This window comes from Spodoptera frugiperda, chromosome 14 (assembly GCF_023101765.2).
Source record: "Spodoptera frugiperda isolate SF20-4 chromosome 14, AGI-APGP_CSIRO_Sfru_2.0, whole genome shotgun sequence".
In the NCBI taxonomy this organism is placed as follows: domain Eukaryota; kingdom Metazoa; phylum Arthropoda; class Insecta; order Lepidoptera; family Noctuidae; genus Spodoptera; species Spodoptera frugiperda.
This window is the reverse complement of record NC_064225.1, coordinates 3,667,769-3,693,533: the sequence shown is the minus strand read 5'-3', so window position 1 is coordinate 3,693,533 and position 25,765 is coordinate 3,667,769. Positions and strand designations below refer to the sequence as shown.

The 25,765-nt window shown below is 34.9% G+C and overlaps 1 protein-coding gene across 1 annotated transcript in view; it reads right to left on the bottom strand.

Moving 5' to 3' along the window:
* Positions 1 to 25,765, bottom strand: part of LOC118279332 (cell adhesion molecule Dscam2-like) — a 101,519-nt gene that overhangs the window by 58,329 nt on the left and 17,425 nt on the right. The window contains exons 3-9 of the mRNA XM_050698506.1: positions 24,340 to 24,392; positions 22,920 to 23,008; positions 21,388 to 21,479; positions 18,309 to 18,460; positions 9,125 to 9,215; positions 5,444 to 5,861; positions 4,423 to 4,558 (exon numbers count right to left, since the gene is read on the bottom strand). Of these exons, the coding sequence (XP_050554463.1) occupies positions 4,423 to 4,558; positions 5,444 to 5,861; positions 9,125 to 9,215; positions 18,309 to 18,460; positions 21,388 to 21,479; positions 22,920 to 23,008; positions 24,340 to 24,392 (1,031 nt within the window). The remainder of the gene's footprint in view (positions 1 to 4,422; positions 4,559 to 5,443; positions 5,862 to 9,124; positions 9,216 to 18,308; positions 18,461 to 21,387; positions 21,480 to 22,919; positions 23,009 to 24,339; positions 24,393 to 25,765) is intronic.

Below are 25,765 nucleotides of genomic sequence, written 5' to 3'. Positions count from 1 at the left end.
TATTGATTTCTGTTCAATTTCAAACTAATATCTAAAACAAAATTTCGAAAGAGGTATAGTCAATCGACGGAGAATCTTAACACCGCGATTTACATTATCACGTCATCTAACACCGCCATCTAGTTTAGTTCAGTAGAACTACTTAACTACGAACAGATAATGAATGGGGTTCCGGGAATAATCGGTATGATATAACATGAATACGAATATTAAAGTTTCTGATTTTATTATAATTTTATTAAATTGAAGTATCACTTCAATATTGCCGTATAGAGTTCCTAGAAACTGTTTCATTTTATAATATGGAACACAATATTTTGTATATTAATATGATATTATTATTAAAATTTATGATGTAAATAAATTAATTTATGATATAAATGTATGATTTATTTTTGATGTTATTATTAAAATTCAAGCTAATTTAATTAAAATTTATTTGTTTAACTCACAAGCGGTATATTTTATCCATGAAGCAAATACAAAGAGGAAATGTCATAACTGGATTTCTCTTTAACATAATGCGTGACACTATACGGGGAGCGCGGGACGTTACAAGCTACACACGTCACTATTTTCCATCTAGCCACAAAGATTTTGAAAATTTTCCACATTGGCCACAAAAAGCTTTAAACAGAGAAGAGTGGAAAGAGAGCAGGGAAGCCTTTGCCTTGCAATGGGACGATCATAGCTGAAATTGAATTGAATTGAAAATAAATACATACTAAGTTTTTGAAATACTAAAACCAAATTAATGCTTTTCCTAGCCAAAAATAAACAATAACCTCTATACGTGACATCTATATATTAATACGTGATGCAAAAACTTTGGACCGCTTTTTACGAAAATTGCGCGGACGTAGGAGCATAAAATTTGGTACACTTATAGTTTATGTGTAGGAGAAGTGCAACACGCTTATATTTTTCAAAAATAATGCTTATAAAGTACATTAAATCAATAAATAAAACATTACACTCACATGCATAGTATCTGATCGTATTTGACAAAACGTCAAAATCGATAGACATTGCGATGATATTGACGTCTCATATGAATAAAGTTTTATAAAATAGTTCGCTTGAGTTTGAGTTAAATAAAAAATATCCTTGAACGTATGTTAAGTGGTATTGTAAATTAAATCGTATACGGTTGAATTTCAACCACTAAGCGACCACTAGTTATAATAATTATACACAAAAGACTTGCTACACGTGGCTGTTACACTCCACTAATAAATAAAAGACGAAGCATTTTCTATTGAAATATGAGACTGTGTACAAAATATTAATAATACGCCGCGTAAAATAATAATACGCCACATAAAATCATTTACCTATTTTATATTTTGCTCTCGGAAAAACCATTAAGTCAACGAAGCCGTATAATATTGCCAAATAAAACACGTAGCAGTTTATTATTAAAACACCTAGTGAACATTTTAATTAGTCGAACCGAATAATGAAACTCAATATCGCTGCAGGAATAAAGAGCGAATAAATTTTATCGTGAGATTTTTTCGTGGAATTAAAATATTATTTTATTTTATTTTGTTTTGGGCGCGTCGTATTTATTGCGCGTATTATTAATTTATTACGTATTATTGAAGATTCTTGTTTTAATTTTAAATTAAATTAAAATATTAGTTATTTTTTATTTTGTACTTCGTTTTTGTTATGATTGTGTATTTTCTGAGGAAATTAATAAGCTATCAGTGTTCTGTTTAAATATCGTGAAAGTCAATTGCTACTAGTTACTGAGAAATTTTCGAAACTTGGGAGTCAAACCCGAGTACCCTTGCCCCACAGTCGCACTTGTGATCATTCGGCCAATAAGGCGGACATTTAAATTTTTTTTTCGAGTATATAATACATTAGGTATTAGGTATAATAATTATTAGGGTTCTAGCCTCTAGCGTGGCTTGAAACTAGTCGACTTACTCGTCAAATAATAACATGAGTAAGCCGAAAAACACAATAATTAATTTAGTATGTCTCACGAAAATTATAACATAAACATAATAGGAATAATCTCCAAACGGAATACATTAAAACTCAAAAATACAAAATATAAAACATAAAAGAATACGATAATAAGAAAGGAGATCAAATAATTTATTCTATTTTTAAAGGGTCCTAAAATAAAATCATCTTGACTTTAAATCAGATATAACGCGATCCGGCGTCCATTTAGAATCCGATAAAATAAAACCTCCGCAATTTGAGAGTCGTATTTGACGAATAGGTTCTGCAGCTCTCTGGAATATTTAGATATATAATTTTGAGATGATTTTAAATAATAATAAAGGATAGTGGCTTAAATAAACTTAAAAATAGTAATATACTAAAGGAATTGTGACTTAAATAAAATTAAAATATTCTAACTTCCTTAAGTGGTAGGAAGATTTCCACACATATTTAATGAAACAGTAGTTATGTTATGAGCCCCAAGTAATAGGGATGATAACGGGGTACGAAAATTAAAAATCTATTTAGTCCGTTAGTTAAGTAATGAAAAAATCTTAGACACGTATTTTTTATTTTGTCATATAAGAAAACAAAACTTAGATAAAACGAATCAAAGTTTAGGAGTGGGAACAAATACGTCATTTCTACGTATAAAATGAACCTAGAAGTGACGACACGCGATATTTCAAATCGATATATCTTCGAAAGTATTTGTTTCCGTAAGCAAATAAAAATACGTGTCTAATATTTAAAAATAATCTACAAGACGGACAATAAAATAAGAATTAGTCATCCAACCTATCGGCTAAGCTATTCGAATTCAAGTACGATTTTATGACTAGCACAAGCGTCAATTAAAATATAGACTTTAATGCCCAAAACTTAAGATCGAACGGTTTTATTGGGCCATCGGTCACAAGTGTGATTGATTATCCTAAATTTAGGCCATTACTGAAGTTATCGGTTCTGAAATAACTAGGAGTAGTTAAAGAGAGTATATCTTAATGACTCTACTGAAGTGAAGTATGTTATTGTAATTACATCTAATTCGTCTTTGGGAGATCCTAAACTCGACTGTAATTGTATCTTTGAAATTGATTTTTATTAAGATTTGACCTAATGCCCTTTTATAGAATAAGCCGGTAAACGAACTGACGGATCACCTGATGGTAAGCTATCACCGCCGACCATTGACACTCGAATCATCAGAGGCGTTACAAATGCGTTGCCGGCGTTTTGGTGGTTAGGAATTTAAGGGTTGTTGGTGAATCGGGGATTGGGAAGGGGGTTAATTGGGCCTCCGGTAACCTCAGTCACAACGAAACAAAACGCAAGCGTTGTTTCACGTCGGTTTTCTGTGAGGCCGTGGTATCGCTCCGGTCCAGCCGGCCCATTCGTGCCGAAGCATTACTCTTACCATAACATGTTACTTATTTATGCCTTAGAACATAATGTGTTACTTGTATCACTTACTTATAGATCAACGGGGCTGGCATGTTCTAAGAATAAAAACACCTTAAAATAAAAGATTAAATAAATCATTCTCAGAACCGATGGTCCCACCGAACACGGGACCCTAGAAATCGGGAAATAAAATTTGAATACCACCTTTGAGTACGCACTCCGGTAGGATATTAAATATTCATAATAAAACTCATTCCGTTGATTGTCTTTGTTACAGTATCGAATCGGGTAATATTTTAGCATTGATTCGGAACTTTTTGTTTTAAATAGAATCGGTAGAAGGTCTGAAGAAAATCGAAGTAAATTGTGAATTTTGATTGAAGATTTCCTTTATACACGGTGTAACAAAAAGGGGGTATACATATCAAGTGCATGGTTTCTAGATAACATAACAAACGACACGTTTTGTGTCATGTTTTCATGGTACGAAGTTATGAATTTTTCCAATTTTTATTTTTTTTTCATGCGAATTAAAATTAGGTAGATAGGTAATAGGCGATCAGATTTACAGAAGAAATGCTTCGTAATTAGCAAGTGACCCCTGCAGTGTTGTGCCACGTTTGTATGATTTAAAATCAAGAACCATGCGACACCAAGTATCTGATCCCAGTTTTTTTTAAACGTATTTTAAGCTGAAACTTTGTGTAGAGATTCTATTCAACCAGTATTCTTCAGTGCTTTTTGATGTACGAGTATATGGGTATTTTCTTACACACTATATAGTGTAGTAAGTATTTCATCAACAATCATAATACATAAACACTTGAAAGCAAAGAAACGGAGCCACTATTGTTTTATTTTTCATTTTACCGAACATATAGTTTTAAATTAAATATTCGTCTCACAAAGACACACTGTAAAGTTAATTTAATTACCTTTTTAAGGTAAAATAACTATCAAAATCAACCTTAACTTCAACTAAATAAAACTTAAATTGCATTGGCAACATGTTCAGCATAAACTATTACAACTAAGATACAAGCAATACTATACCTTTTATATACAGGTTTACAGTCCTATTTACTTTGGCAACATGGTTCGCTGCGACACAGGTGTAGGTTCCACAGTGGTCTAAGGATACGTTCTTGATGATAAGAACACTGAACACTTCTAGACTTCTCTCTGCAATCTGTAATAGGATGAAAATTGAATGTAACTGTTAGACGAAGAACTAGACTAGTTTCAAGCCATGCTAGAGGCTCATATTCCTGAGCAGCTTCTGGACTGCACGGTTGGTGTGGTGGCTGGGCAACCGGCTGCCGCGCAACGTGTAGCGGGTTCGATTCCCGCACCGAACAACTCTTTGTGTGATCCACAAACAGTTGTTTCGGGTCTGGGTGTGAACTTGTATGTTTGTAAACGCACCCACGATACAGGAGAAAATCTTAGTGTGGGGCAATGTTTAAAAACAATCCAAAGTCGTGTGTCACGGAATGCCGTCATTAGACACGTATTTTTTTCATGTCTCCGTCATGAATATGAGCCTCTAGCATGACTTGAATCTAGTCGAGTTCCTCGTCAAACAGTTACGTGAGTAAACCGATAACATAATAATTATTATGTCTTTGTCTCTGCCTGTAATTAGTATGTCTCACGAAAGTAATAATAAAAATAGAGAATTGAATTGTTTTGCTATAAATATTCAGAGAAATTGTGTTAACATGCTTTATCATGATGTTATAAGTTCTATGTAATGGAAGGTGAACCTTTTACCAGTCTGGGCAAAATTGGAAACTTCATAATCATCAATCATCAACAGCCTATTTGTGGCTACTGCTGATCAACGGCCTCTTCTCGCACTGAGAACGTTTGAGCAATAATCACCACGCTTGCTCAATGCGGGTTAAAGTAATACTTTGCCCGACTCGGGAATCGGACCCGAAACCCCTTGTCTGGCAGTCACACTTGCAACCACTCTACCAACGAGGCAGTCATAATAAAAACGACAGCAACAAATTCTTCTACCTTTATCTCACAGAACAAATGTGCAAAAACCTAAAACGGTAACATTTACCTTCAAATGCGTAGGAATCTTCTTGCCATCCTTCAGCCAAGAATAATAAACTGGCGAATCTCCACTCTTGAGATTACAATGTATCTGAACTATTTGTCCCTCTTGTAAATCCGTCGGCAACAATATTTCTTCCAACTGCGGAGCCTCTACTACGTGCAACTCGAACGATCTTTTCGCCATCTCACCTGATGGGCTTCTGACAATACAGGAATAAGCGGCCCCATTATCACTCTTCGACACTTTAGCGATATTCAAAACGCCGTCATTTGAAACCGATGGTACGTCCCTTTTCTCTCTTAATTTCGGTTTTCTGCCAAATATTTCGATACTCGCTGTTTTGTTCGAAGATCTCTTGTATCGATTGTTTTGAGCTGTGTCCGTGTTTATTTCTTTTCCTTTATATTCCCAAGTTAATTCTCTGTAAAGAAAATGTGCTTGAACATTTTGCTATTGATGTTTTCTTAAGTTTAAGTATACATAGATTAGAAGGCGAAGATTGTGTTCGTTTATCTTTTTGTTGTTTAAGAAAGATAAAGTTATTCAGAAATTTGGGAAAATAGCACAAGTTTTTGATACAATAATATTTATTCTGTAAGCTATTTTGGTACTGTTACTTTGATACAATGAAATAAAATAGATGTTGTGTCGTTCGTGGTTTCCATTATGGTAAGGAATAAATATTTTACGATCTACAGGTCTCGGTTTATTGTGATTGTACCTAAATGAAATAATATGAATTTATGAAGTCACGAAATGTGAAAGAAAGTTTAATATGAAATAATGGTGTGGGTTTTCGACATAGTCGTAAAAAAAGTTGATAATATTTGATACCAATAAAACTTTTTTTTTTTAAAGGGAACCTGCTTCATATTTCTTTGCCTTTTCCATTATTTTTAAGCCGGGTAATATCCCTGAAAAATACTATGCTGAAAACTGCGTTAAAATTGGTTCAGAAAAACGTGACATCATCGCGCATAAACATACACACATAGAGGTCAAACTGAGAACCTCCTTTTTTGAAGTTAATTAAAAATGCTAAAATTACTTTTCGATGAATTTAGAACAGAGATAGGCAGATCATCATAATCGTTTCGAAACTAAAGCTTAGCTCAATAAATTCATAGCTATAAAAAGTAAATTTATACTTTTACAAGAAAACAAACAAAATAACAAGAAACCCAAACAAAATACACACACCAAGAGATATTTTAAAACAAATACTAAACTTAGAAAAAATATATAAATCGTTATCGAAAGCCCTAACGATTTTTATGCAATCATTCGCTTTTCCAATTAGCCACACGACTATCGCGATACGGGTACCGAAAAGACAAAAGACAGCGGCCATATTGGATTTTTTGTGTCAAACAAAAATGGCACACGTTCGTCCTTTACTTGTCATAAAAATATTTGATGGAGTTCTCGAGACGGGATCGTAAAAACGACATCAAAAACTGGAAGTATTCTTCGTAAATATATTGTTAATAAATTACGTTTTTCATGTGGAACAAAGGTTAACTTAGTCTTGGTAGATAAAAGAGCTGCTATTTAGTAAGTTTGATGTGTTATGAAACATACTAATATAAGGTAGATGATTTTTATTTTAATGTCTGTCTTGTAGATTATTTTAAAATATTAGACACGTTTTTTATTTTCTTACGGAAACAAATACTTTCAGAGATACATTTGAAATATCGCTTGACGTCACTTCTAGGTACATTTTATAAGTAGAAATAACGTTTGGAAAATAAATAAGTAATTATTTAATGTCAAAACTATACAACCCCAATCGTAACTTTTAAAATTTGATTCAGAGTACCGAATATAACGTCCCGCCCAGAGAAAGGCGAGAGGGAATGTCAGACTCTTACTGACTAAAAACCACCCCGTTTCTACTCCTGCTTTTCAAGCTGGAGCCCTAGTAAACCCGCTAGGTAGTCCGCAGTTCCGAGCAAGGGAGTCATAGCGGTTCATAAAATTATACTTAAGTGAATAAAACATAAAGTTTATTTTACAAAACCAAATACTAAAGTATACAATTTCACAATTAAATTCCGGTTTCTTTGGTACATTTTAAAACAATAGCTTTCATCTCCATTCATAATCTTAATGACAATTAAAATCAATCAATTGATAGCTGTCGGCTCCAAGCATTTTACCGTCCGATGGGATTCAATTCACTTTTCTCATAACCGATGTGCTTTTGTCTTTTTTTTATATGTTTTTTTTTTTATTTAATGTCATGCTTTTTTTACTAACAAATAAAGAACTTTATCAATGTGTAATGCACAATGGCAACGGTAATTTAACTGTGCAGTCGGACTGTACAATTAAATCGTAAGGTGTTTAGTCTAAATGGACCAACGATTTAACTGTACAACTGAAACTGCACAGTAGGTACAATATATAGGTGTTTAGAACCAACAATTGAACTGGATAGTTTTAATTGAAACGAATCAAAAATGAAACGAATTAATTAGTAAGGTGTGTAGGCTGTATGGACCTACGATTTAACTTTTTTTTTATTTTTTAAAATAATTTGGCCCAAACAAAGATTTGTTCCTGTGTCGTGCGTTTCCAAACATACAAGTTCACACATACACATGACACCCAGACCGAAACAACAATTTGTGGATCACACAAAGAGTTGCTCCGTGCGGAGATCGAACCCGCCACACGTTTCGTGGCAGCTGGTTAACCAGTCACCGCGCTAACTGTGCAGTTAACAGTCGTACAGTCGAATTGTACAGTTAAATCGTAAAGTCTGTAGCGTGCATTAATTTATTATTTCAAAAGCTAAAATCTTCTTATACGTTCCTACTAAATACCTCTTGAACAACTATCTCATCATTGCAACACATTAAACTTCATCTATTTAATAAAAACGTGAACTTAAGCGTAAATTCAAAAGAATACTTCTAGACCCCACGTTTCGCTGAGCGCGCTGCATTTCAGCGCTTATTTTTATTAGGACATTTAAGAGGCGCTTTAAGATTGCTGCTGAATTCGCTGTATTTTACTGAACTTTGAAATTGGCTTTCTTACCTTGTTTAAATAAATTTGTATGTAGTTTCGTCTATGTATAATTTTGTGTTTTAAATGGTAAGAATTGAGATGATTGGGTAGTACAGACTTTACTGTTTGCGTGTGCGTTCATGACTTGTTGATGTGTTTTTTACTTTTTGCCAATCAATATAATATTATCATAAGTTTGACTATAATAAAATACGACTAGAAGAACTTGCTGTACAGTCAAATATTCCAGCTTACTGATTTCGTCCAATAATTTTTACACCATTTAGTTTTTCCAGTATTATAAGTATGATGACGGGGTACGAAAATAAGACAAGTATTTTTTTTTATTTTGTCGTATAAGAAAAAAATACATACTTAATTCAAAGTTTAGGAGTGGGACCAAATATATGTCATTTCTACGTATGAAATAAACGCGATATTTCAAATCAATATATTTTCGAAAGTATTTGTTTCGATAAAAAAATAAATAAATACGCGTCTAATATTTCAAAATAATCTACAAGACGGACATTAAAATAAAAATTAATCATCTACCATATTCTTGCACCTTCAAAACGTATCCATTAACCAGATTTTCTTAAAAAATAACACTTTTTCACCCTCACATTTTATAAATACACCAAATAAATAAAAATATCACATTACCTCACTGGATACCCGTAGTAGGGGCATTTCAGTGTGACACTCTGTCCACTCTGCACTTTGAAAGGCGGCAGCGTCCGGATATATGGCGGCCCTAGAACAAAACATATTTTTATGTTACATTTTGCACAACACGTGTAAGAATGACGAGGAAATTTGTTGCAAGATAAACTTAACCTTTCATCTACGGGTATATGAGACACAATAGAATACACATTTTGTCTCGCACAAATCTGCGCTTCAGCATAGACGGGATTAGTGACGAAGAATATTGTTGGACAAACCAGTAGAATGTGAAGGTAACTTTTTTTGAGGGGAGATAATCATCCACTTCTCCCGCCTTAGGTGAGCTTTTCGAGTCAGAGCAGTCCGCAGCTCCGGGTCGGCATCAGCCCTACTGGGTCCCATCTGTGGTGGTCTGATGGCTCTTTGAGGCGGGACGCGCCAAACGCACGGGTATGTGAGGGAAACTTAGGCTGTCTTTTTTATTTAGTTTCGGGTTTCCTTTTATTGAGTAAGCCAATAACATCATAATTAATTAGTATGACTCACAATAGTTATAATAAAATAAAAGTACATACATATAACTCGAAAAATGGCACATTGGTATATGCGCGAGAAACGGGCGTCTGGCGACTGGGTACGATTTCATGCTAATATTAAAAAAAAACATAAATCCGAAAGATACCTAGTAACACTGCCCCATCAGATAGAAATAGTCTTCTATAAATTATTACTTGTTACAAACAATTCCTTTTCCCCTTTCACCCTACTCTTCTAGTAAAATTTTCCTCCTACAAACATAGCTAGGTATATGGACGTAAAATATTACTAAGGCTGAGGAAAATGGGCGAAGTCGGGTGCACTTCACAACTCATACTGTTGAAGAGTTTTATGTTAATATTTGGGAACAAAAACAACGGGTCAGGTTTGGCTAGAGTTTGGTGGATACTTCAAGAAGGGTGCTTCATTAGTAACTAACTTTTGGAGAGGTAATTTATGATTGGTAGTCGTTACTGGATACATTTCGGTAAGTGTGCGAGGGAATGTGGTAGGTTTTTATAAAAACTATCGTGAGACAGACTAAATTAACTAAAAAAACACATTTTAACCACGAACGCGACGACGCGCAGCCTACCGGTAGGCTACCGGTAGGCTGTACACGAAGCCTAACGTGAGTAAACTGCTGTCTAATATGTTTCCATTACCTAACTGACGGACTAAATAGATTTTTAATTTTCGTACCCCGTCATCGTCCCTATTGTTCAACCGAGCTTACACGTACGATGCCTAAAATGGACGAAAAAGATTGTACAAAATAATATATCAGTTCAACGTATTTTGACTAGCATTTTTTTATGATTTCTAGAGACTGTTGCATACAGCAATTAGGTTCCAAAGATTGGTGTGAAATGGGTGGATACTGTATTTGACTGATTACTACTAATATTAACTAGAAGAAAACTAGAATACAGACAGAGAATGCAGACTTTCTCTTTGAACCCTAAGGTTTACTGGTAGAGAATGCCATATGGCATTAAGTTTGCCTTATGTACCATTATTTAATTGTATTGTGTACATTAAAGATTAGATAAATTAATTAATAAATAAAAAATATACAATGCGGCTGCCCCGAAGTGAGGTCTATAGCGATTGAGGGAATCGTCTCGATCACGCCCGATGATGACCGGCGCTTGCACCGCCCGTAGCTTGCACAGCATTGACGCCGACCAGTGCAGCCACGCAGACTTAGCGATGTTGGGGCCCGATAACCGACAGAAACTTTTAAGAATAGAAACCGAAACTTCTCCCTTAGTAGGTGTGTTTCTGTTATTCCATCAGAAATAATGTTACTTAAATATTATAAATAAATTTTTCTTAAGAAGCTAGTAACTGGTTCTCTAAATTGTCCTGATTTGCTCGGTAGGGTACTATTCCATGTGCCACATAATCTGCCAAGAAGTACTAATAGGAAACTATTTTGTTTACCAAGATCACATTCCAATTTGAGGCGTCACTGTCCACTCTCTAGAATGTGTGCTGCGTATAATGAGCTGGATGTTGACATTGACCTCTTTATTTCATCGGTTCCAGCTTTAAAAAGGTCATACTTACTGCTAACTGTTAATAATTGAGTCCTAGTCAAAAATTTTATTATAATTTTAATTTAAGTTTAATTTACATCATTATATTTTTGAATTTTATTATTTTAATTTTATTATAACATATTATAATCAAATTTAAGTAATTATAAATGTATTTTTTATATAATTTATTGCAATGGTTTTTATATTATTTTTTATTAATTATCGCATCGTATTGTAATCAATTTTAATTTAATAATTTTAATTAATCATTTAATTTGGTTAGGTTATTATTTGCGCATAAGATAGTGCATGCTGTGCTTTTCTTTAAGTGATGAGGCGCTTAGACGTAAGTTATTAATGTACAAATAATAATGTAATAGCGTACTTATTGTTGAAAAGCCTAAAATAAATAAATAAATAAATAAATAAATATACTATAACAAGTTTTATTTTAGAACAATTTTGCCTCACGATAGGAATTTCTCCTGTGTCGTGGGTGCGTTTACAAACATACAAGTTCACATACACATGACACCCAGCCCCGAAACAACTATTTGTGTATCACACAAAGATTTGCTTCGTGCGGGAATGGAACTCACTACACGTTGCACGGCAGCCAATAGCCCAGCCACCACGCCAACCGTGCAGTCGAAGTACCATCCCTATGTAAAGAATAAATGCAAGAACGAGAAAAAAGACACAAAAAATTAACGCCACGCTAATTAGAACCTTAAATACATTACCGTTGCATACAAAACTGTAGAAAATAATGAGGGAAGAAGAGAATTAAAATGTCCATTCTATGAAAATCTTTTCAATGGAAACTGAGCTTAATTTCGCCTCGGCTGTTTCGAGCGCAGTCCAGATTTAGCCCAATTAGCCCGAAGATAGCTGAGTCGCACGTATAATTTCACTATATCGCTGTAGAGGCTAAATATGCAACTATTCTGCGAGAAAGACTTAATCCCATGTTAATAATGTAGTTGGATCATTTGTTTGGATGACTATCGCCCGAATACTCAAATGCTACTCAATTTTAAGTTGTACTTAAATATCGTGCTATCTCTGTCATTTTATAAAGAATTGATAGTGACAGAACTACATTTGAGAGCGTCTTAAAATTGAGTAGCGTTTGAGTATTCGGGCATGTGACTATTTGTTTGGTCATATGCACTTATCCTAATAGTCAGAATTTTGGGTAAACGTAGTTCACTGCGTGAATTTTGAGCTTTTTTTATGAAGCCTATTAGAGATTGCGTTTTATTTTCATTTTATATTTATCTGTTTGTTAGTGGTGTTTAAATAATCTTAGAAAGTACATATAATTCGGAAAAAGTTTGGATGTTTGTCCGTCAACCACACTAATACTTCTGAACGGATTTTGATGAAATTTGGTTCTCGAACAGGGAATGGGCTTGGGTGATAGGATACTTTTTATACCACGGGAACACTAGCAGAAGCTAGCCCAAAATAATTTTAAAAATCAAAACGTTTAATTAACTTATTTACGACACCTGGATCTCTGAAAATCAGGAGGTGGAAACTATTTTTCAAAAGAGGCAATCAACAATTAAAATCTCTAATAATAATACTCAAAGTAGATCCTAAGATTCAAGTTACATAATGCAAGACTAACTCTCAGTTCAGAGAATTAGCAAACATGATACTATAGGAACAAAACGTTTAACTAACCCGCCTTGCACTGCAAAATCAACCTTATTCAATTGTTACTGGAGTTCCATTTAACTAAATTCAATTAGTTCAGAGTTAGTACAAACACTAGTTAGAGAGAAGCCCCGTTAATTTCCGTGTTTCCCGATAATCTTACAATTAAAATGGTATCGCCCATGATTTGGTATCGCCCTAGTTTCTGTTTTGGGTAACGAACTTGCACGGTTCCCATAAATCACCTTTTATTTTTCAAATATTGTCTGGACTTTAAAAGAGACTATGACCTCTGAGTTTCTTTCGGCATTTCCTCTCGGAGGAAATGTCGAACCCATGTAGTTTTTTTTATATACCCGGCTCGGGCTCAAAGTAAGAGTCTGACACTCTCTCCTGCCTCACCCAAGGCGGGAAAAGTCTTTGGATGATTTTCCCCCTCATAAAAAAAAAAAATAGATTTTTTATAATAATTGTGATGTGTGAAAATTATCTTTTGTAGCCTATTTTACAACAAAAATAAATTCATTGTCTCATTGTTTCGTCATTGTTTTATTGGGTGTAAATCTTTTGACTATCCTGAATTTCATCCAGTGGCCGAAATAAGGGGGCCTTGTAGTCGATTTCTGGGTTGGTCGAAAGTGTTGTTAACCGTTTCGAATTTGAAAAAAGGAGACACCAATGATAAGTTGTTTAACAAGCAAAGAAATCAAACATTATGTTATCGGCTTACACGACTAGTTTCAATTCCATGCTAGAGGCTTCTATTCATGAGCAGCGTTCCGCGACACACGAAGTGAAGATTGTACGTGTTAATTAAGAAATTAAACGTTGATTCATCACAGCAATAGTAATCTCTGAAGGCTACTGAACCATGGAATACCTATAAACTCAGTCTGTTATTTATATATATACCAATAGGCTCACCCTTTGTTCAGAAATGGCTACTTGTAGGCCTACAAGAAGTACCTCTTTCAAAATATCGTTGCAGAAGAATTTCTGGATTTTTTTCGGATTTTCGAAAATTTCTCAGTGTACGGAGTCCGGAAATGTGCCTGGTATGTGGCAATAGTCTGCCCCCTATTACATGGGACTTACAACAAAAATGTTGAAAAATTAGTGTACCTCCATTGTATAGCGGCATTACATACCGTAATTTGCACCTCTGTCTACCCCTTCGGGGATAATAGGCTTAACGTTGTATTACATTGCATTACAGTTCATATTACTAACATTATAATCCCAAAAACAAACCCTCTAGTTTACTCGCTACACTAAAATTTCGCAAAGACAAAAAAAAAAGAATATGAAAATGTCAAAAACTCATTATCTCACAACGTGCTGAGTCCAGATTTGAGCCGGTTTATGGCAATAAGCTCGTCCCTTATTACACGGGACTAATGAACTAATAACATTACAGACGAAAGTAGGTGACTAACTATGCTTTGTTATAAAGATGAGAAAATATTTTGTTACGTTTTTATGTTTAGATAAAAATGTAAACATTAACAACTCGTGGTAGGCTATCGCACGATTGTGTATCACGTAGAAAAGAGGGTTTTAAAGTCAAAAGTCAAAATTATTTATGTTAAGTAGACGGGGAAGGTACTTTTTAGCGTCAAACCATTTTTTGTGATGGGACAAGCCCGCCACAACCTTCCAAACTGCTGCAACTCCTGTAAGCCAGGATCTAAAGTAGATACAACCATGAAAACACCAGAACACTGGAGTCCAGCGCATCTTAGGTAAATGAATGACTGTCTTGGATGCCGCAACGAAATAAATCAGGAATATAGAGATAATAGTCTCTGACTGACAAACCGGATAGTTCCATATTAGTCATTTACCTATCTGAAGAGAACACCGTTCAAAGGACAGTAAAATTTCAATTTTCCATCTCAGAACGGGATTGAGACTTGTGTTCACTAAAATAAAAATTCTCATTCCAATATTTATTTTAATGGACCTTAACTTCGAGTTGTGCAATAAAATCGTGAGAGTGCTCCATAATTATAATAAATTCAATTTTATGTGCATAGCCATAAAGCGTAATTTACTATACGTTATTTTAAACGTGATAGATGGTCTATAAAGTCCAAGTACTTAGGATTATGATAAAGAGGTAGTAGTAATATAGTTCTAATGGTTGACTCCTCTCTGTTGGGTGATATACGCTATGCAAGACGGGGTCATTGCTACCTAATATTCTGAATGCGAAGGTAAGTTGGTTTATACCTGAAACTGCGGACTACCTAGTGGGTTTACCAGGGCTCCGTTTCAAAAACCAGGAGTAGAACGAAAAAGAAAAACAATTGATTTGCACCGTTACAAGATATTGCAGGCAAAACAAGAACCATTTAAACCCAAACTCATTTTAAAATAAATAATCGACGCGTACAAAGACCAGTGCTCAGCTAAAATGCCGTAGCCCGAGCACGATCAGACAGACCACCATAGATGGGGCCCAGTAGGGCTAATGCTTGATGCCTGTTCCGGAGCTGCAGACTACCCAGTAGGTTTACCAGAAATCCTACTTGAAGGGCAGAAGTAGGAACGGGGTGGTTTTTAGTCAGTAAGAGTCTGACACTCCATTTCCCTCCTTAAAAAAAAAACCGAGCACGATGGCTCGAGTCATGTTGCTGATTTTCACTACTACTCAGTAAGAGTCTGACACTCCCTCTCGCCTCGCCTAAGGCGGGAGAAGTCATTGGATGAATTTCCCGTCTCAAAAAGCCCGATTGCAAGCATTATTTTTGTGACACACAAATTGTTATTCTGTCATACAGATAAATGATGTCAAGTGGCGATTACTGAATGCATGCAATTCTATACAAAAACAAAGCTCTGATCTGGCTTCAATTGATCTAAAATTCCTAGAGCAACGTTAATATCAATATCGTCTTCAGTTCCTAGCAGAAGCCAGTTTTTTATACATGTTATATGTATAAAAAACTAGAACAAATTTCAGCATAACAGGTCTTAGGATCGTTCGATCTGTTTCTGATCCATCATGCATCATGAGTGCAATCACGTGTTTAAATATCCTTCACTAATTCCACCAGTCACTCTATTTATACGTGTGTTTTTTTTTTAAACCGTTGCCCCACAATAGGATTTTCCCTTGTGTCGTAGGTGCGTTTACAAACATACAAGTTCACATACACATGACACCCAGACCCGAAACAACACTTTGTGGATCACACAAAGAGTTACTCCGTGCAGGAATCTAACCCGCTGCACGTTGCGCGGCAGCCGATTGCCCAACCACGCACCAACCGTGCAGTCTTACTGCCACACTCAGAGACATTTAATGATTACTTAAACTATTCCTTAGTAACGTTTTTGTATCGAAAACAATTGCTAAGGACTAGGTTAAGTAACCATTAATGACTCTTAGGATGGCAGTTAGTTATATTCTTTATATTAGTTACAGCATAAACATAAATGCCATCAAATACTGTTTACAAAATACGCCTCAACTTCATATCTTCAGTCTAAAGTTTCTATGTGCAAAACAAAGCATTGACCTGGCATCAATCGACCGTTTCCTAGAGCCACGTTATTTGTATAGAATACACTTCACTTCTGAAACATGCCTGAATTTCAGGAAAGGCTTCAGTGCAACCAATTCAGCCGAGTAACGAACATTTGATCCGTGAATTTTAGAAACTGAAGACGAGTTTGATATTGTCATTTGTTGTTTGAAGTGTAGGGTTTAAAAGGCTGGTTGAATGCTAGCTTTTTAATACTCGTAGTCTGTGGGGATTTTGAGTTTTATCAATTTTTATTGAATGCTTTAGATGTCAAAACGAGGGTCGCCATACCATAATGTATGCTTTTTTTTTAAGGGCAACCAATCGCCTTGGGCGAGGCGAGAGGGAGTGTCAGACTCTTACTGACTAAAAACCACCCCGTTCCTACTCCAGCTTTTCGAGCTGGCGCCCCGGTAAACCCGGTAGTTCGCAGCTTCGAATCAGAATATAATGTTTGCTTAAAGTAGCCTTTTCATCGCTAATCGCTTAAGGGGTAGGTAGTAGGGCAGGAGTAAGAACCGGGTGATTTTAAGTCAGTATCAGACTGACACTCTCTCTCGCCTAACTGTCTTTCCCCTCATATAAAGAACAAAGAGTATGACATTTTTATTCTAAACACCAAAGAAGTTGTTGATAGAAGTGGTTATTTCCAATGTATAACTCACTTTTCACCAGTTATCTATATATTAATACGTGATGCAAAAACTTTATATTCTTTTTTACGAAAATTACGCGGACGTAGGAGCATAAAATTTGGTATACTTATAGTTTATGTGTAGGAGAAGACCATAACGCTAATATTTTTCAATAATAATGCTTATAAAGTACATTAAATCAATAAATAAAACATTACACACACATGCATAGTATCTGATCGTATTTGACAAAACGTCAAAATTGACAGACATTGCGATGATATTCTCACGTCTCATATGAAAAGAGGTTTTTCATTGAAGGAGGTTTGGTTATTCATGATGCGTTATAAAAGAGTTTGTTTGAATTTGAGTTAAATAAAAATTATCCTTGAACGTATGTTAAGTGGTATTGTAAATTAAATCGTATATGGTCGAATTTCGACCACTAGGCGACCACTAGTTTGTATAATTAGGTAATCAAAGATTAATAAAGACATTTGCTTACATATTTTTAATGTCCTAAAGAAAAATTCAAAACAATTGTTCCGTAGTATATTATACTCTTTTTGTTAGCTATAAAACGGTCAGTACAAAGAAAAAGTAATTTGAACAGAAAAAATAGACCTTCACTCAGTATTAATAGAGGTTGTTTTAGGTTGTTTTTGTAGCGATTAGAATGTTAAATCGTCTGGATTTTACGAGGAAGATTAGACAGGATTAGGATGTAAATAAGGTGAAAAAAATGTTAAGAATTAACACTGATTTTAAAATATGTAGAGAAGCTTGTAATTAGGACCTTATTGTATTGTAATTTAGGTACTATTTTAGCTTGTAAACTTTGGTAAGTAAATTAGTAAGTTAAGTTTCAAGTCTATATTTTAATTCAAAGTTACAGCACTAACTGTATAAAGTTTGGGCTCACGGTCATTGCAGCGGTAAGACGCGCACGGATAGCTCACTGCCCGACCAGAACTAGACCCGTGCGTACTCAAAAAGCCATTAGACCACCACAGATAGAACCCAGTAGGGTTGACGCCTGATCCGGAGCTGTGGACTATCTAGCGGGTTTACCGGGGCTCCGGCTCGAAAATCAGTTAAAGAAACGGGGTGGTTTTTAGTCAGTAAGAGTTTGACACTTCCTCTCGCCTCGCACAAAGAAAAATTTATTGGATGAATTCATTGTCTGATACTGACACTCTCTCTCGTCTCTCCCAAGGAGAAAAAGTACAAACAATATTGTTAATACCAAAAAATTTATGAAAAAACTTACCATACACATTAAGCCGGTCACTATGAGCCACCATGTTGTCCCCATGGTGAGCCACGCACGAGAATAATCCACCATCATCCACCCTCAAATGTGATATGTTTAGTTGCGTTACTACTCCGTTATCTGGTGCCATTGTTTGGCCTATTACGTATCTGAAACAACAGAGTATTTTCATACCAGTTCATAATAGTGATGATGACGGGGAATGAAAATTAAAAATCTATTTAGTCCGGTAGTTATGTAATGAAAAAATATTACACACGTATAGGCAGGTAAAAATACTTAGATGCAATGAATTGAAGTGGGAAGCAAATACATCATTTCTAGGTATAAAATGTACCTAGAAGTGACGTTACGCGATATTTCAAATCAATATTTTTGGTATTTGTCTCCCTAAGAAGAGAAAAAGTACGTGTCTAATGTTTTAAAATAATCTACAAGACGGACATTAAAATAAAATTTAGTCATTATGACAACGCACTTGTAACATCACTGGTGTTTCAAGTGTCCATAGACAGCGGCGATTGCTTACTATCAGTTGATCCGTCTACTCGTTTACCGGCTACCATAAAAAAAACATTCGGTCATCGATACTACCAGCAAAAATTAAAAACCAAAAGTCAATAAAAATAGTGGCTATAAATTAAACAAGATTTACGTACAAAGATTTAAAATTAAAATAAACATTGAATTTCGTGTATGTGTGATATATTTAAATTCCCGTAATATTTACAGATGCAAATAATGTTTGCGAAGTAATTAACAAGTTCGCGTTTCAATAGGTTTTCGCAAATAACGTAAATTTTTTTTTTTGGTTTTACTCGATTTTTTGCATATACTGTGTATATTGGTTGGATTTATATCAAAGGAAATCTTTGGTAAACCAATGTTTGGTTATACGTGGTTGTTAAAAGAATATCTGCCGTATCCAGACACATTTTAAGGTTTAAAAAAAAATCACGATTTACTCACGTATATCGTCATGCCTTTTATCCTCGAAGGGATAGGCAGAGGTGCAAATTATGACACTTAATGCCAGTGTACAATGTACACCTACACGTTTCACAATTTATGTTGTAAGTACCATCTAATAGGTGGTGAGCCTATTGCCATATACTTACCGGGCTCATTTTCAGACTCCGTGCTACTACTAAGAAATTTTCGAAACACCGAAAATTGGACAACTATATTTCACCTGACCCAAAAAACAAAACAAACGGAACCCGAGACCTTTCCAACCTTTTTAGAGTTATGGCGTCAGGAAGGAAAACCCGACTTATTTTTATATTATAGATTTACTCATTATTATAGACTAGCTACTTCCGCGCGGTTTCACCCGCTCTCCTCGGTTCCTATTGATCGTAGCGTGATGATTTATAGCCTATAACCTTCCTCGAAAAATTCTCTATCCAACACAAAAAGAATTATTCAAATCGGACCAGTAGTTCCTGAGATTAACGCGTTCAAGTATAGATTAATTCAAACTAATCCTTAGTACCAATTTTGTTTGTCTATCTCTGTCTCATACGGGTCATCTGCAGGTCTCTTTCATCTATCTGTCTCATGAATGGACGGTACAATATAACTGAGTTATTTGGTATCGAATAGTAAACTCTATTCGAGATATAAATTTAAAATCGATACTCTCGAATGCATCCCAGAATGACTCGGATACGATTCGGTACTGTAATCGAATCTATTTCTGAAACGTGCTGAAATCGTGTGAAGGATACCTTTTTAAGCGTGCAGTCTTCTTTTTTTAATAGTGTTGTGTTTATTATACTGGGTGTTCCAATTCCATATTTTTTATTTGCTTTATTTTGAAATACGTAATAAAAATTACGTGTTGAACTTAATAAGCACTTTTGACAATTTAAGGAAATGTAAATTACTGTTTAAAAAAAGGCTGCCTTCAATTTTCTTTACCGCCTCCATGTTTTTTTAAGTCAGGCAATATCCCTAAAACCTTCTCCTAAGTCTGATAAATACTATGCTCAAAACTGAAAACAAAATCAAAATCGATTCAGCCAAACGCGAGATATTTGCCTACAATCTAGACACACGGCAGTGTGTCCGCCAAGTTCGAGCAAAAAAACCGACACACCGGCCGTGGGTTATATTACACGAACCATTTCGGGCCAAGTTCGACCCACCTATAACTCAAAATCTATTTTATCTACGCATATGAAATTTCTAGTATCTATCGAGATCTACTTACTTATCTAAAATACAAAATTTCATTAATGTACCTATTGTAGATCTTGAGATATTGACGTCAGAAAATCGCTATTTTTACTATACACTCACTGACTGACTCACTCACTCACTCATCAAAAACCTAGACCACTTCCAATAGTCGTATTGACTTGAAATTTGGCATGGAGGTAGGTCTTTAGGTCAAGGTAAAGGAAAAAATCTGAAAATGGCCAAGTGTGAGTCGGTTTTAAAAATAATGAAGGTGTAAATTCATACCCCTAAGGAACTAAAACAAAAAAATTATCTATATCTTCCAATGGTCGTACCGACCTAAAATTCGTTACGAAGGTTTGTATTTAGTCAAAGTAAAGTAAAATAAGAAAAAAAGAAAATAAACCTTACAAAAATAAATGAAATCCCACCCAAAACATAAATGTGAAAGGATGCCAAGTTCGATAATATTGGAATGCTTCGCCTATAAAAGAAGTGAGATCTAAATAAGTACCAAGTTCCATACACAGACCTCAGTTAAAAATGATATAACTTGGCAAGTTTTAATAGAAAATTATATACTTGACTCATTGCGTTTAGTAGGTTTATAACAAAGTGTGTGAAAACTTGCCAACTTGTTATATCATTTTTAACTGAGGTCTGTGTATGGAACTTGGTACTTATTTAGATCTCACTTCTTTTATAGGCGAAGCATTCCAATATTATCGAACTTGGCATCCTTTCACATTTATGTTTTGGGTGGGATAATACATACGTGCATATATTTGACATATGTACAAGTCAAATTGAGAACCTCTTTTTTTAAATAAATTGATTAAAAATATCTGGTGTTACGTAAACTCAAAAGGATAAATTACGCAATTTCTCTCACCTGGAGTCAGTATTAGAAGATATAACAATACCATCTCTTTCCCAAACAAATCTTCCAGGATGCGGTCCGTTCAAAGTGCACTGCAGACTAACCTGCAACCAAAAACCAACCTTAACACCCACAAAATATGAACGAAATTTAACTGTATATAGTAGTAAAAGGATTAACCTTTAACCAATAACCAACTTTACAGCGAGGGGAATACGATAGAAATTCAATTGGATTATAAAATTGAAATGGTGAAACAAAGAGCTTTGTAGAACATAATACAATGTTGAATTTAAAATGGCGTTGAATTGAAAGACTAGAGTTTGAACTCTGTTTTCATATTTGAGTTTGTTTTTGGTTGAATATGAGCTCGTAATAGTTTATATTCAGGTTTCAGAGTAATAGCAGTTATTTACATACTGAAATGTAGTCAGTATTAAATGTAATTTGAATTGAATAACGTATACTAAATTTATTTCATGAATTTTCACTAATATAAGGAGCTTTAAAAGTATCTGCTACGGCTTTAATGAGAGGTATTTGAAGAATATATTAGTAAATATAAATTATTGATGAAGAGTATTTTTTGTTTCATACAAAAAAAAATACGTATGAGTTTGTTATGAAAGAGCTATCTCTTTCACTGTCTCTGTCACATGATTGATGTATCGTATATCGTATCGTAGTTATTAAAATAATACAAACTCAAAGAATCTCAAAATAATAAAAAGGACAAAACCCCAATACTTAACCGTACTGTACATACTTGTAGCTATAAAAATTATTGGACCCAATAAAAGACCCTGAGGAATCCCCAATCCCTTACTCAATGTTCAATCACGTTTGAAAAAAAGCAAAGAAAAATAATTAAATTCTATAAAGGAAGACATGCAAATTTTTCCCGGGAAGCTTATGGATCCCTTGGGTTTGGGTACAAAGAGACGTAGCGGCCCATTTAAATAAATAAGGTAACACTTTACTTGATTACATAAATATTTATTGAACAGTAATAACTGAACCAATAAGAGATCGACAATTTCTTCTGTTTTTACTATTTTTAAAGGAAAATAAACAAATCAAATGGCACAAAATCTCTCTAATTGGCTGTTTTTAGTAAAAATGTTACTCGGATATCTGCTACGCGTACTTTGTCGTCGAAGTACTACGGCGTAACCATGCTACGGCGTAGCAGTGCTACGGTGTAACCTACACCGACGGACTACGTGTTATGCTATTGCTTCAAATTGCATTTAATAATAAAATTTATTTATTCATAAATTTATGAAGATATAAAATAGTTTGAGACCATACAGTCTAAATGTTTTTTTAATTACAATACGCCTTGACTAGACAATAGATATAATACAACTAGAGATATAACACGATGTTAGAAACCAACCCTATTTTCAAGAAATTCTCAAAGTAGTCAGTGTTTTGCTAAGACAAAACCCTTGAAAGAAAATATCCCCAAGTAAAAACTCGAATTACGTAATATTTCTTGAGAAAAAGTCTTGAGCAGAGTAATAAATCCTTTACATACTTACATCAACGCCAGGCATTACTGTAGTCTCGCTGAAATGCTGTGATATCATCATTTGTAAACTTCTTCTGTATCGGTGTTGTGTGTTTGTGTCTGTAAAGAAAGAAACCGGTGAGTCTTACTCGTACTATCACTACATAGTATAAAACAGTCGCTATTTTTTCTGTTTTGTTTGTCTGTATGCTTAAATCTTTAAAATTACGCAACGGATTTTGATGCGGTTTTTGTTATAGGTAGAGTGATTCAAGAGGAAGGTTTAAATGTATAATGCATGCATAATATATCACTATTGCACCCATGCGAAGCTGGGGCGGGTCGCTAGTAATATTATAAATGTGAAAGTTTATGTGTTTGTGTGTATGTTTTTTACTCAACCACGTCAAAACGATTGAAGTGGTCGTATTAAAATTTGGAACAAATATAGTTTATGGTCTGGAATAACACGTAGGAAAAGGCGGGCGAAGCCGCTGGCAGAAGCTAGTATAGCATAACTGGTGAAAGTCATATACAAAGTGAAAATTCTGGATATTCAGCTCTATGTTATTGTAGAGACATTTTTAAAATACTTTGTCGAATTTGGGAATTAAACTCGAGGTACTTAGCTAGGATATCGATTTTGCAACCAACCAACAACAAGGCATCGGTTCGATCGAACTGGTTATCGAATCAATACAGAGAGAAATATTAATTAAGTTTAATCATATTGGGTAATATTTTCATTACTTTATTACTTCCCCCAACAATTATATTATAAATAAAATGAAGTGGTCTTTAAAACGTGATACGTCTGCCGGCTATTATTCAGGAACTTGATATCGGATCGTATTGATTTAGTCGCCGACGTGATGGTTGATTCTATAATTGGAGAGTTATTCAAGAGTGGCGTCAATGTAGAAACTTTTATTAATTGTGTGAGAACTAAGTGTGGGAGAGGCATAATTTGCTACGAATGGGTCGGCTCGACTGGAGTGATAGACCTCCCAGAAAACCAACGTAAAATCACGCTTGCATTATGTTTCGTTGCGTGAGTGTGGTTACCGGAGGCCCAATTATCATCCTTCCCAATCTTCCCCAACTACCCTTAAATTCCTAACCCCCAAAAGGCAAAGCATTTGTAACGCTTCTGGTGTTTCAGGTGTCCATGGACGGCAGCGATTGCTTACCATCAGGTGATCCGTCTTTTTTATTCTTTGATTGGATGGGACAAACAAATTCTTCAGCTTCATACATTAGCATAAATATAGATTCTATTCTGGAGTGTTCCGTTTACACCCTGCATATCTCATACTTTCTTTTTCTGCGTATGATGTGTATACCACATGTTCAAAAGCAAATATAATAATAGTCAAGGAGAATTCATCCACAATTAAAAAGAAAACCAAAACTCAATCGCTTCGTCTAACAACTCTTGTTAACCTACTTACCTTGTAAAGCAACATCGTCGTGTAAACTCCGAACCTCCTCATCGTTATATGATCTGAAAAAAAAAACGACTATAAGAAACCAATTATTTTTAATGAAGGGAAAAATGAAACTTTAGCCGTAACGAACAGGGTATTTTTTCCAACGAACATTATTTTTGATATGTAAAATAAATGTTTAATAAGGATATTCCGAAAAAAATGTTAGTTTAGTGGTAAGGGCTAGGACATAATGCCAGAGGGTACAGTGAACGTCAGAATTAAGTTTTAAAAACAAAACTTCAGTATTATTTTTTATATTTGACTAGTGGACCCGACAGACGTTGTCGTGATGAAGAAAACATTGTCCAGCGGACAAAATTGTGAATCTAAACCATTGTCAGATCCCCTTGAACACACACAAAAAATTTCATCAAAATCGGTCTAGTCGTTTAAGAGAAGTTCAGTGACATACACACTTACAGAAGAATTATATATATAAAGATGTGTCGACGTTTGGTCGCTATCTCGTCTGGTGGTAAGCGATGATGCGGCCTAAGATGGAGCACGTCTATCAACTGCACGTTACTTATGCTGTACACAAAATTGTGAATTTGTCTTCACATCAATATCAACAGCCCATAAGTGGCCACTGCTTACCAAAGGCCTCTCCTCACACGGAGAAGGTTTGAACTTTAATCGCCACGCCTTCTCAATGCGATTTGGTTTCCTCACTATATTTTCCTTCACCGTTTGTCAGTGATGTCTAAACATGCAAAAAGTCACATTGGTACGTACCGTTGGTAGACTTCGGACAACCCTAGTATACTTCAATTTAATCTGAGACAAACCTTACATACATCTCTTTGGCCTTCATAACATTCATGCATCTGACCATATAAGCCATGGTTAAGAGTACTTCAAACCTGGCCTTGATCCAATATCTCGCCAATTCTATTTAACGTCTTTCCATAATAAATACCATAGTTTAATGTAAGCTATACATTTTCAAAGCTCCTTATTAATAACTGTCCACAACTTAGTCTTTGAAACCAAAGTTTCAAGTCTAATACAGACCCTTTGTAGCAAAGATCAGTTAACAATATCAGGCACAAAACCCTAATAATAGAATCAACTATCTTGAAACAATAACTAAGTTAGAAGATCCAAGAGACTGACCAGTAGACAATGGAATTATTAACAAAGGTCCTCTAGTAGAGGCAACAGCTATAGATAACAAACACCTTCAGATAGGGCCCCTGCTTTAGCAAATAATTTCCCAAATTCACTGAGTTGAAAAACCTTATTACTTCCCAATAACCCTTTGAAGTCTTAGAGTACTTTGAGACCCATGGAACGGTTTAACCTTAATATACAACATACTATCGTAAACTATTCCATAATATGATTAGTCTTTGATGTGAGCCTTTGGCATTTATAGCCTTCGTGG